A 13,107-nucleotide genomic window follows, 5' to 3' on the forward strand; every position below is an offset into this window, starting at 1 on the left:
CTAAGATTAGCTGATATTTTAATATGAAGACAGCATTCTGAAAATGGGTGGCACTGGATAGAAATCTTTAACGTGGGTTCACTCCAGGAATATGTTTGTATTAGTTAAGTTTAAAATTGTGTTCCTTGGCAAACCATAAAAGATTTCCAAAGTATTAGACACCCACTTTTGTGCTGGAATTTAATATGCAACTTTTTATTGGAAAATAATCGTCCTTGTCTGGCAAAATCCACCATGCAATATTTCTGTTAGTAGGTATAATGCAATAAAGACAGGGAGGGCTATTTATCACTACAAATTTTGAGGATTTCAGGATTCTTTTTATTATTTTAATATATTTCTTTGATATTAAATCAGAAAAATGATAAATTACACCTGTCCAGGCTGTTTTTCCTTTTTACTGGAAAGTGATGTACAACCCAATTCCAGTGGTCATTTTGGCTTTTTAAGATATGTATTTTTTCTTATTAAAAAAAAAACTCAACCTGTATTTTTTTAATAATAATGCTGAAATACTCTTTATTTCTAACATATGAAGTGGTTTATAAGTACTTCCTAGTATTGCAAACTCTGGCCTTTTCACAATGTATTACTTTGAGAACATATTATCTGAAAAGAAGCCTATGTTATTTTATAGCACATATCTGTGTTTAGATTTACCCTATTTTTTAGGTTGAAATTGAAATCTAATATAAAATTAATTTGATTTGTATTCTTTTTTGTTTAATTTACATAAAGCCTAATTTATTTGTATCTGCTATTTAAGATCCTTTCCTATCATTTACATCTTTTATATATTCTTTAATCCTGACTATAATCTTTTATTTTACAAGTCACTTATTGCTTTTGAGCATTCCTTTTTGAAGTTAATAAAAAATCATATTTTCCAAAAGCTTATTAGATAAAAGTTTAAGAGCTGTAACATTTTAAACCAAGGGATGGGCATAATTTCAACTTGGGTACATTGATTTATATTTTTTAACAATTATTTCAGGTTTGCATATTTAGAAATATATATTAACTCAATTTGATTTCAGTGCTCAGTTATTTGAATTATAAATCATTATGTCCCTTCTAGCTGATCAGTCATGAAACATCTTTGAATTCATTTACATAATGGAATATGTGAGTGGTGTATCTATTTCAGTGCAGTTGCTGGTTACCTAATGCATGTTTTGTTGTTTCTAATCGATTTCTTTATTGTAATGTGTTTTTAAATCCTGATTTTAAAGCAATACGTTATTTCTGTGTTAAAAGTAAGATGGCTCAGCGATAGAAGCAGTTATGCAAGATAAAAATCATCACCAACTGACCTTTATAAATGGAAATCTGTTTATATATTAATATTCAAAATATTTATATTGAAAATGCTAGTAACAAATAAATGAAAAGCATGTTATCTTACTGTAAAATTTTTAATGTCCCTTATTACTTTTATAATGCATGTTTTCAAATAATTATTGTTTTGTTTTTTGTATTTTTATCTTCTTCAGCGTGAATCTTACTTATTATTTATGGTCCTCAAAGCCAGTCTCTGAATTTTGGTGTTCTTCTATCTGACTGCTTGCTTAGGAATTAAAATCACAAAGGTCCTAATTTTTAGGAAGTACTAAAAAGCCTCATGTTTATTTACCTAAGGCAGTCATCTCAAACTTTAGTGATAGTCAGAATTTCTGGAGTTCTTGTTAAAATACAAATTACTGGGCCCCACTACCCCCAGAGCTTCTGTTTTAAGAGGTTTAAAATTCTATTTTAAAATTTAGACCGAGGCCTGAGAATTTGCATTTTCATTAGTTCTCAGCTGATGCTGGTGGCTCACGGACCATATTTTGAAGACTTCTGCCTTAAGTTAATTGGAAAATAGAACTTAATGTCCTCAACAGAAAATCTGAATATTTCTCCTACAGAATCTTCTCTGAGGAAATTTGTCTTCACTTAGAAAAGGCAGATTTGACATTTTTAGAAATAGTCTAGTTTTCTAAATAATAATAATGTGTGTGAGGAGGCTACCATTGTGTTAAGTCCCCAGATTTTAACTGGAAAGCCCTTGTTGCATTTATTCCAAGGTTTCTGTTGGTAAATTTGAAGCTTTCTAAATTGGCAAGTCTATCGTAACTTTAAAATCCATTGGCCTTTTTGAGAGAAAGTTTGTTCTCCCAGCAGATTCATTATATGTGGCATATACGGCAAATTTAGCAAACATATCTAGTAACTTTTTAATGTACTTTTTAATTTTCTAAGGTTAAATTTCAATAATTCCAGATTCTAAATAGCTTTTTCTAACAGACACAGGATTGAAATGACTCTGTCCTGGCGCAGCCCTTCACAGTTAGTTTTAATACTTGGGTATCCTTTTCCTGCTTTGATATGTTTTCCAGTCGTAAATTCTGGTTTCTGTCTAATTGGGGAAGATGTAAGATTGTTTAAGTGATTAGGACAAGGAAGCTGCCGGGGAAACTAGAGTGAGAATAAGGGTCATAGAGAGCCATCAAAGAAACTTACTTTTTTAAATGCTGAGAGAGAGGGAAGTGTCACATTTCATTCATAATTCTGTTTGGTTTTTAATCATTATTTCAAGTTTTTCTTCCTTTGAAAAGTAGTTGATCAACATTTCTATTGTAATTCATTGTTTACTCAGATTTATAGCAGTTGCATGCATGTCTCTGAGTTTCAGATAGATCATAATGAGAAAGGAAATTTCATTTTCTGTTAGGCCCTCTGTTGGTAGCTGCCCTTATTACATCATCCTCAAAGGTTTGAGAAAACCCAAAAGATAGTCTTCAGCTTCTTAAAAACAGACCTCATTAAGAATTCTACATTAATTCATGAATTTATCCAAACTTATTTTACCCTATTGATAATGTGAACTTCAACAATTCTTAGAATTAATAACTTCTTCATGTTATTGCAAGACCGCATACATCATCCACTGGGCCCAGTACAAAATGAAAATGTGGTGTGCGTTGTTCATAAATGATTAAGAATTTAAAGTCTTCAGCAGCAGCACACTGAACCAAGCAGAGGCCTTTATAACCACAGAACTCTGTGCAAGTGCATAGTCTAAACTGAGAAACCATGAATCTGGCTCAGGTTATCTGCTATAAAAAGAATTCCTTCCATTTGGCTTCAGACTAACTTTCTAAGACTATCTCCCGTAGTTCCTGTACACCAGGATTCGGTGAATCCTGAATGAGGTGGAGCATCAGGAAAGAGTAGAAGATGAAAGTCTAGTATGAAGTAAGGGGAAAGGCTGGAAGTAAAACTGGATATGTCTGTTACAGGAGATATTTAGTAATAAACAGTAGTAATTGTGCTTTTGTGAAACAGTATTAAAATGTATATTTTATTTCAATGAATATCACCATCTTCAGATGGTTTTCAGAATGTTAAATAAAACTAGTTTCAGCTACATCCCTCAGGCATACTTCTATTAACATTTCTTATCAAAAGAAATGTTGATGTATTTCTTTGTTTGCTGTCTCTATCATCTTTGGAAAAGTCATCCCATAATTAATCTGCTCTATTTGTTTGTATACTAGCATCAACTGTGAGAATCTTCTGTTTCTCCTCTGTAGCCCACTTATGCAGGCCTTCTGTCAGTTCTTTATAGATTCATGCTTTACAAGCTTACCTTCCTTGAGTATTATTTTGATCTGATCATTTCACTTCCCAAAAGCCCAGAATCACATGCTTCTTGGGTCAAAGTAAAATTATTGATTTAAACTTGAGTTCTTTAACGGTACCTAACTTATTGAGTTCCCAAAACTAATTTCCTGATCCACAACTCAACCCCAATTTATACTTTATACTTGGGCCAAAGAAATTTGTTTTGCCTTCCCCTTGATATCCTTCAGGCTTCCCTGGTGGCTCAGACAATAAAGAGTCTTCCTGTAATGCGGGAGACATGGGTTCGATCCTTGGGTTGGGAAGATCCCCTGGAGAAGGAAGTGGCTACCCACTTCAGTATTCTTGCCTGGAAAATCCCATGAACAGAGGAACCTGGCAGCCTACGGTCCATGGCGCCACAGAGAGTCTAGACACGACAGAGCGATTTTCACTCTTTTTGATACCCTTCATTATCTTTCACTGAATCACCACATATGCTATTCTCTTCGTTTGACCCATTATAACTCACTTAGGTCTCTTAAATTTTCAGGTTTCGCTAAAAACTTGGTAGAGCCATCCTGAAGTAATTATTAATTATAATCCTTAGTCACTGTGTTAACTGAAAGAACTCGAAGGAGTCATTTAATTTCTCTAAGGCTCAGTTTCTTCATTTGTAGAAAGGGAATATCATCTATCTCTTAGGATTTTGTAAAGATTAAATAATAGGGCTTCCCTGGTAGCTCAGTTGGTAAAGAATCCACCTGTAGTACAGGAGACCCTGGTTTGATTCCTGGGTTGGGAAGATCCCCTGGAGAAGGGAAAGGCTACCCACCCCAGTATTCTGGCCTGGAAAATTCCAGGGACCATATAGTACATGGGGTCTCAAAGAGTCGGACACAACTGAGTGACTTTCACTTTCAAATAATATAATAAATATGTAACAATATATCTGTGTTATCTAACAGTAATAAAGCACCTGGTATTACTGACCCAGTCACATGGTAGATGCTACTAAATGCTTCAATTTTGTTCCTTTTCTTTTAACTTAGTGTTCTTGGACACCTAGTTCTTTTCTGTATTTCTGGGGATAAATATAATATAGCCTAGTATTAGCTAGTTCTCTCTCCTATTAAACTGTAAGTTACTAGCTATTAGGACTGTTTTGTTTCCTTTCCCTATAGTTTCAGAACTTCATCACAGCAGACAGGAGACCATATTGTTGCCTCTCCTGTTGTGTGACTAAACAGTAAGTGACTGAACTCTTATTCCTTACATGCAGTAATTAGTACCCCTTAAGATGCTTCATTTTGGTTATACCTGTTTGGGGTTTTTTTAGTCTAGTACAGTTCATGAGCATAATTCTACTTTTGAAATCACTAATATTTCAGTAATTATACTATATACCTATCACACCTACAGTAATTTCCATCGGGTAATTTTTTATCTGTGAACTTTCTTCTATCATCAGGATCTAATTCTATCTATAATGTTTGTAAACATGTATGGCTTTTACATAATTGCCTGGATCAGTACCGTTATCCACCCTCTTGTTCTTAGTGAATATCATGCATCTAATACGCTACTTTGATTTTAAAAGAGAAATTTCATCACATTTTAACACTTCTTAGTTTTATAATTTTATATTTTAAAACTTTCTTAGTAGTGCATATAATAATGATCTTCTTTATAATCAATGATGTTTTAGGATTAATGAAATACAGTATTACTCAGTAAATACTTGCTGCCATGAATTGAAGTAATACTTGGTGCTGCTTTGCCCACTAGCTGCTAAAGTGTGTGGTACCTGTAACTTAAGAAACCAGGGCTTTGTCAGTTAGGTTATTCTTCTCTTCTGAAGATACAGATTTTTTTCAAACTTTTGACCATCTCTAAGATACACCATTCTTTCAACTTTTTCTTGCCCAAGCTAACTATCAGTGAGACCATCTTCACTGCCATCAGTGTTTTCGTAACCACATGGATATAGACAGGTTTTCTGAGCATTTTGTTTGTTAAGTTAATATCAGCCAGTCTGTGGAGTTTGCTCAGTCCTGACTGTGATGAAGGCTCATTAATGAATTGATGCCTCCTAAAAGAAGTTTCCCTGTCCCTTCTGGGGCCTAGTTCCAGTTTCACTTGTACCTCAAAAAGCTAGTGATCTCTGTAGAATCATTTGGCATATTTCAAATCGAATGGATATGATTCAGCCTAGTGAGAAGAGCTTATAGTTTCAAGTCACACAGACCTTTGAAGTTTGGATTTGAATCCAGAAGTTCTGCCATTTGTATATTCCATGTGTAACTTTTATTAAATTCTCTTACTCTTCTAGACTTCTACTGCTGTTACTGTTAACCACCATTAACCACATGTACTATTATGAACTGTTGTCAACAGGCCTCTGAAATCTAACCTGGTACTACCACCCAACCAAAATGGTGCAGCTTACAAGAATCCTAGTCTCTTAGGGAAGAATGAAAATTATGAAGACGTATCTATTTACCTTTTTTAAAAAATTATATATTTTTGTAAGGGCCATGGCTAGCTTTGAATTGAATTCCTATAGGGAAATATAAGTATTCAGATGAACTTTCATTTTTTCTTTATTGAAAAAAGTTTCTAAAAATCATTCTTAATCTTCTTCTTCACAATGTAATTAAAAGGCAGTGAGTCTGGCCTGGGTACAAAGTGCACAGATGCAATTCTGCAGAAAATGTGTCTTTGGCAGATGAGATTCTTCCTGTGAATGTTCTGTTTATTGCTACCATAAATATTCTATTGTCAAAACATGACTTGCTGTTTATTAGCAGCACTGACAGGAAGATTCCTATTAATGGCAGCATTCTTATTACCCATAGACACTGTCACTTTTAACTTTGCAATTCTAAGAGAATTGCATTTGGTAATTACTTAAGATATTTCTTAGCTTATTGATCCCTACCCCTGTTTAACTGAGTGGAGTTTGAGTGGCAGTTCTTCTGCTCAGTGACTTACACTGGAAAAAATCAAGTGTGCCTCTTTGTAAGCAAGGAGAGACTTGCTGCCTATCAGCCTTGATCTCATTTCATCCTGCCAGAAACACACAGTGCGTCGAGCACCCGCTGAGAGCAGTGTACTGAGGAAAACAGTACGTGCGGCCACTACACTTAGAAAGCTTACAGTCTAGTCTGGAGATAAGCAAAATATGCAGTTGCTTAACCTGCAACTGGAATGGGCTGCCTTGAGTCAGAGGGGCTTGAATCTAAATCATACTAATTGCCTGTCTTTTGGAAAGTTTAACTTCATTTTTATAGTTTGTTTCCTCATTTGAGAACTAGAGTCTATCTCATGGGATTGAGAGAATTAACCTTGAAAGTCATAAGCATTCTATAAATGTTCATGCTCTGCCTCTTTGTGTCATCTCCATGATTTATAATTGGCAAAGACAGGTGCATCAACTGATCCTCACAACCCAGGATAGCTTGCATGTATCCTCATTTGTTGAGGAAAACTAAGGCTGAGAGACACAGAGTGTAATACTCAGGCTCATCCAGCTGATTGAATGGTATAGTCAAACTGAAAGCCCAGGTTTCCTAACTTTTGTCTTCTATTCTTATACCCACACTTGAGTGACTAACATTTAAAATTAGGCTCATCAGTGCCAGTGTATAGAGTTAATAGACGTCTGCATTTGGAGATGATGTGAAGGAAAAGAGCCAGTGTTTTCATTGGGACATAAGTGGAACCATGTAAGATTATTATTTTTTTTGGAAGCATATAAGATCATTATGGTTTGAAGAAAGGTATGTGTAAGTATGTAGGGAATGCCCCACAGGTGCCCTAGCTAGACCGGAAAGCACAGGACTAGGATAAACCCTAAGTAAGAGCAGAGGGTGTTTGTGTACTGAATTGGTGTTCTTAGACCCCACTTCAGCCTTTCTTTGATGATGGCATTAACCAGAAGTTATTTAGGCTTTGGGATCATGTTTGTGATGTTTTTCAACTCTATTCTCATTCTGAGTTGAACTGTTCAGGGGATAATGTGGTACAGTAGAAAGTACGTGGCCTTTATAGTCAAATCTCAGGTCAAATGTCAGCAGTCTCAGTCCATAGCAATGTAATCTTGGACAAGTAACTTAATTTCTCAGAGCTTCTGTTATCTATCTACGGATTAAACATAATAAATAATATTTAACAGTGTAATTATGAAAATTAGGTGGGTTAACAGATATATAATGCCTTATACCTAGTAGGAATGTAAGAAATTTTAGGTCCTTTAAACCTGTACTTCAACATTTAAGGACCTGCAGTTGCGGTCGCTACATCCTCCTAATTGTATTCTGATTTTCTTCATCTAAAGCAGAATTTCCTTAGGTTTCTACTAAGTAAGCTCATGTTTCTTAGAATTGAATAATTTTCTCTTTCTTGATAGCCTATATATAGTCTTTCATAATTATTTTTTATGAAATAATATTAAGTGAAAAGAAGTTCTCAAGTTATACCCCAAATGTAAAAAGGGTCAATTTTAATTTTCCACCATCAAGGCTCTAATAGTAAAAAAAGTTTTTGTCTTAATTATAAAATTCATTCTTTCTTTCCATAACTAGAATATGTATAAGATAGGAAAAGTAATTGCACTGGTTAATAATGGATTATCATTCTTAACAGAGTGGAAGGCATTTCTATAGGAGTAAAACTCTTTAGAAATAATATTTATTCATCATAAATATAAATTGATGCCATTATAGTTCAGTGTTATTTTGTGATCTGTTACTTATTGGTAAGACAATCATATTTCCCCAGATGCCTTAACGTCTATTACCTATATCCTTTTAAAAAAACTTGTGAAGATAGATGCTGTGAAATTCATGCTAAAAAATCACACGGTGAGTCTTATTTCCTTGAATTGATGACTAGAGTTTTCTCGGTAGTTTAGGTCAACCATTAGTAACTTTGGATGCTCTTTTGCTTTCATTAGAGTGAACACTTCCCCTTTCTTGGCATCAGTGGCAGTTACAGTCTCAGTGACTTCAGATGCCGAACAGCCTTCTACACAGCCCTCACTCGTCTTCTGATGGTAGATCTAGGTAAGGTTAAGAATTTAAGCTTAATTAATAAGGGATCGACAGTATATTTGTGTGAATGAAGGAGTGTCATACTTGTGGGTACCATATTTAACTAATTGGAATTTGCCATCTTTGACAATTTTTTACAGCTTTCTAATATTTGAGCATTGACTCATTAGCTTTGGAGCCAAAAGACAAATTTTTGTATAGAAGGTGGTATTTTTCACTCCACTTAGTACTTGTGTTAATTCTTTACTTCAAAATTTATTTTCTGAGTATCCTTTGATCCTTTGGGACTTTGCTAGTAGCTCAGATGGTAAAGAATCTGCCTGCAATGCAGGAGACCTGGATTCTCTCCTTGGGTCGGGAAGATCCCCTAGAGAAGGGAATGGCAATCCACTCCAGTATTCTTGCCTGGACAGTTCCACGGACAGAGGAACCATGGCAGGCCACAGTCCATGGGATCGCACAGAGTCAGACACGACTGAGTGACTAAGACTTTCGCTTTGATCCATTAATTTTACTGCTATACAAATCAAAGTGTAATCTTAAACACAGAAAAGCTCAATAAAAAAGATTTTCTTTGTAATGGCATTTAATCTAGAGAAATGTGGCAATGATGTAAATGTCCAACAACAGGGAATTATAAAGTTAGCCAGATCTACTTAACTTCATGGAATAGTCTGTGGTCATTAGAAATTTTGATTCGAAGACAAAGTAATATGTGAAATTTTGTTACAATATCAAGCAAAAAAGTAAGGTATTAAGCTGTGCAAATGATGTTGAGCATGCTCATTAGGAGGGAAAAGAAACAATGCCTCAAAAAAAGTCTTGAAATTCTTCAAAAATGTTAAATGTTGTCTTTGAGTAGGGTACTATAAATAACTTCCTCTTTTCTGGTAATTTGAAATTTTCCTTACTATATTATTTTCCTAATGGGAAGAATTAACTTGGTTTTGTTCTATTTTGTTCTATTAGCTTTGAAAAGCTAGAAGTTAGAAGTATCCACAAGTAGATAGCTACCTTAGAATGGGTACTTAAGCCTCCCTGTGTTGACCATGTCATCTGGAATCCCATTTTCCCCCATGTTTGGATACTTCAGGTTAAATTAATCAGTGTATAGACACATGAGAGACTTAAATCAATGACAGTGTCACCTTTAGAGAAAAGAATACTGATGATACTTTTTCTTCTGTTCTCTTGCAATGTATTGATTGATCCATCTATTTAAATATGAATTTTTAAAAACATGATCATATGTAAAGAAAAGGGATAAATAATTTCATTTTGCACATAAAAGGCATTGATCCTTTTGTAATAGAAAGATAACTAAATCCTTCTTTGCTCCACATCTATGTTATTTTCATGCATTTCAACAGAATATATTACCAGAAAGACAAACAGCCAAAAGTTGAGGAAAATGCAACTGGAATGATTAAGGAGCTTAGTGGGATTGATTTCTAAAGAAAGATTAAAAGAACCATGTATGTATAACTTGGCTAAGTGACAAGTAGGGCTTGAGGCAAAGAAAACTGTCTATAAATATTTGAAGAGTGTAAACCAGGCATGCAAAACCCAATCATCTGCTACCTTAGGCAAATGGGAGATCCGAGCGACAGCCTCGCATACTGCACACTGGCCTGCGTTACCTCTCAGCGGCTGCCTCGGAGAGCAGAAGAGCAGTCCAGACTCTTTGTCACCGTCCTCCATAATCATTTTGAGAGCACCCTGTCCTGAGCTCTGAGGACAAGACAAGGACCAGGCAGACACACTGGCCCCTGCCCTCACGGAGCTAGCCTCCTTGCCTTCCCAATTGTCCAAGCAGTAAAGGAGATAGTGAAACCCTTGTCTAGACTTAATTTGTTTCCTAAGCCTTAAAAATGCTCTTAATGACCTGTCAAACAGACTGAAAGAAGCAGGGAGACCAAAGTTAAACAATACTCAATGTAAGTAAACTAAATCTGAGAGTAGATAAAAATTAAAAACAATATCAGCTGCACTCAGGGAACTTGTGCATTGTTTGAAAAGAAATTTTTTATTTAATAGGGTTTTTTCACTTTTAAAAATAATTAAACATATATTATAAGCATCAAGTGATGATTTGTAGTAAATATTGCCAGAGCTTCCTTCCCTTGTTACAAACCAGAGTTCCTTTTCTTCCCCAAGTGTGTTGACCTTCTTTAGAGTATAAATATTGCCTTCTTCATCTTTTCTCGTACCAGTCTCAGCGTCTCTACATTGTAGGTGCTCAGTTAGTATTTGGTGAGTAAAGGACACACCATGCCATCGTCCTGGCTCCTGAGTTCAGCTCCGCCTGCCATGGTCTCTCTCTGGGAGTCGTTTGATCACTGGGCTCTCGAAGACAAAACAAATCAAGTGGCTGATTGCTTTTGCAAGTGTTTATCGACACTTGGCCACTTTTGTGCTCAATGAGTCACTTGTTGCTCTCTGTTCAAGTTATTACTTTATAGACAAGCATTTGTTGAGTGTTGTTGAACACAGTTTTATTATTTGAAGCCTGTCTCACAAGCTAGATTGACTAGATGTTGCTATCAGAATCCCTATATATATGGCTTTATAGTTTTCTGTTGGGTGTTCACTTTCATGAAAACAAGGAAAAAAGAGATAGTGATGTTGTCAAATTCAAAGATCCATGTATTAAATGAGGGAAATATTAGATAATGAGAATTCTTCTCAAATTAAACAAAAAAATTAAAGACGAACATTTTATATCAGTGATTTAAAAAAAAACAGCATAGAAAAAATGCCTAGCCAACCTGCTTGCAGAGCATTGGACATGATTCGTGGATTGAAATATAAAGCATATTCTAATTGAATCTTACAAAGAAACTGAATAGTCTTTGTGTATAAGCCATGCACACTGGAGTGATTTAAAAGGGGGAAGAAATTGGGTGTCACATTAATTGGTATTTACTTTGAAATGCATTTTGGTTTCTATTCAGTAATTTGTACTTTGTATGAATTTAATTAGATGCTATGTGCCCCAGGTTGTATTTCAGATTAAAATGTTGGGGGTGGGGTGTTGACAGTAAACAGTTGTACCACTTTATCAAATTGCTCTTTGGCTAAACTAGACAAAATGTTCACTTGTATGAAGAACAGAATTGAAAGCATTTCATCATCAGAAAGACGATTTTTATGTTGGCAACATTTTTTTTTATTTTAAGAAATTATAAAAATTAATGTAAGAAAAACCCTTCATGAGACAACATACATACAGAAAAAAATAGTGACCAACCATATGTGCATGCATGTTAGCCCTTCCAAGAATCACTTAAAGTTCCCAAGGTTATTTTTAAATTAACTTTGTCAATCTAATAAACTAAAGGAAAGATAATATTACCCAAGCCAGTAAATGGAGAACCTCCAGGGAGCTGTTCAGTGTAAAATACTTGAATAAATAAAAACCTTCTATTTTGTTTAATTTGAGTGGAGGTGAATTCAGTTGACAAATATTAAAGAGGGGAAGTGTGGGAGCGAGCTACAATACACCTTTTTGTTTTGCAGAGAACTAAATATTGTTAGTTGCAGATTAAGTTTTTTACCAACCACAAATTTAGAATTGCTCAGTGTCATAGTTGATTTTCCTTGGACACTTTATGATTGTTCTTTATCTTGAACTACTCCGATGAGAAGCATGTTGATGGGATCTGAGTGAGCAGTGCTTTCCTTAGATATCCAGACTCTTACAAGCAGTCATACTTTTCATGATCACAGGGGTACTAATATTAAAATGATGTTTATGGACTTTAAGAGAGGGTTCTCTCTTTAGGGATGAAGGTAGCATAATATCCATGTACCTTTGTGGCTTCTAATAGGTAATTGGCACCTGAAGATATCTCTAGCTTAAATTTGAAAAATCTGAAATAGCAAGTAAACGACTTGAATAAAAAGGGAAGTTCAGTTCAGTTCAGTTCAGTCGCTCAGTCATGTCCGACTCTTTGCGACCCCATGAATTGCATGCAGCACGCCAGGCCTCCCTGTCCATCACCAACTCCCGGAGTCTACCCAAACTCGTGTCTGTCGAGTCGGTGATGCCATCCAGCCATCTCATCCTCTGTCATCCCCTTCTCCTCCTGCCCCCAATCCCTCCCAGCTTCAGAGTCTTTTCCAATGAGTCAACTCTTTGCATGAGGTGGCCAAAGTACTGGCGTTTCAGGTTTAGCATCACTCCTTCCAAAGAACACCCACGACCGATCTCCTTTAGAATGGACTGGTGGATCTCATTGCAGTCCAAGGGACTCTCAAGAGTCTTCTCCAACACCACAGTTCAAAAGCATCAATTCTTCGGCGCTCAGCCTTCTTCACAGTCCAACTCTCACATCCATACATGACCACTGGAAAAACCATAGCCTTGACTAGAAGGACCTTTGTTGGCAAAGTAATGTCTCTGCTTTTGAATATGCTATCTAGGGTGGTCATAACTTTCCTTCCAAGG

General features: G+C 35.5%; 1 protein-coding gene across 1 annotated transcript in view; it reads left to right on the forward strand.

Moving 5' to 3' along the window:
• Positions 1–13,107, forward strand: part of RANBP17 (RAN binding protein 17) — a 365,939-nt gene that overhangs the window by 257,629 nt on the left and 95,203 nt on the right. Inside the window, exons 17-18 of the mRNA XM_061393198.1 lie at positions 8,405–8,468; positions 8,561–8,669. Coding sequence (XP_061249182.1) covers positions 8,405–8,468; positions 8,561–8,669 — 173 coding nt within the window. The remainder of the gene's footprint in view (positions 1–8,404; positions 8,469–8,560; positions 8,670–13,107) is intronic.

The sequence above is a fragment of the Bos javanicus genome, chromosome 20 (assembly GCF_032452875.1).
Source record: "Bos javanicus breed banteng chromosome 20, ARS-OSU_banteng_1.0, whole genome shotgun sequence".
Classification (NCBI taxonomy): Eukaryota; Metazoa; Chordata; class Mammalia; order Artiodactyla; family Bovidae; genus Bos; species Bos javanicus.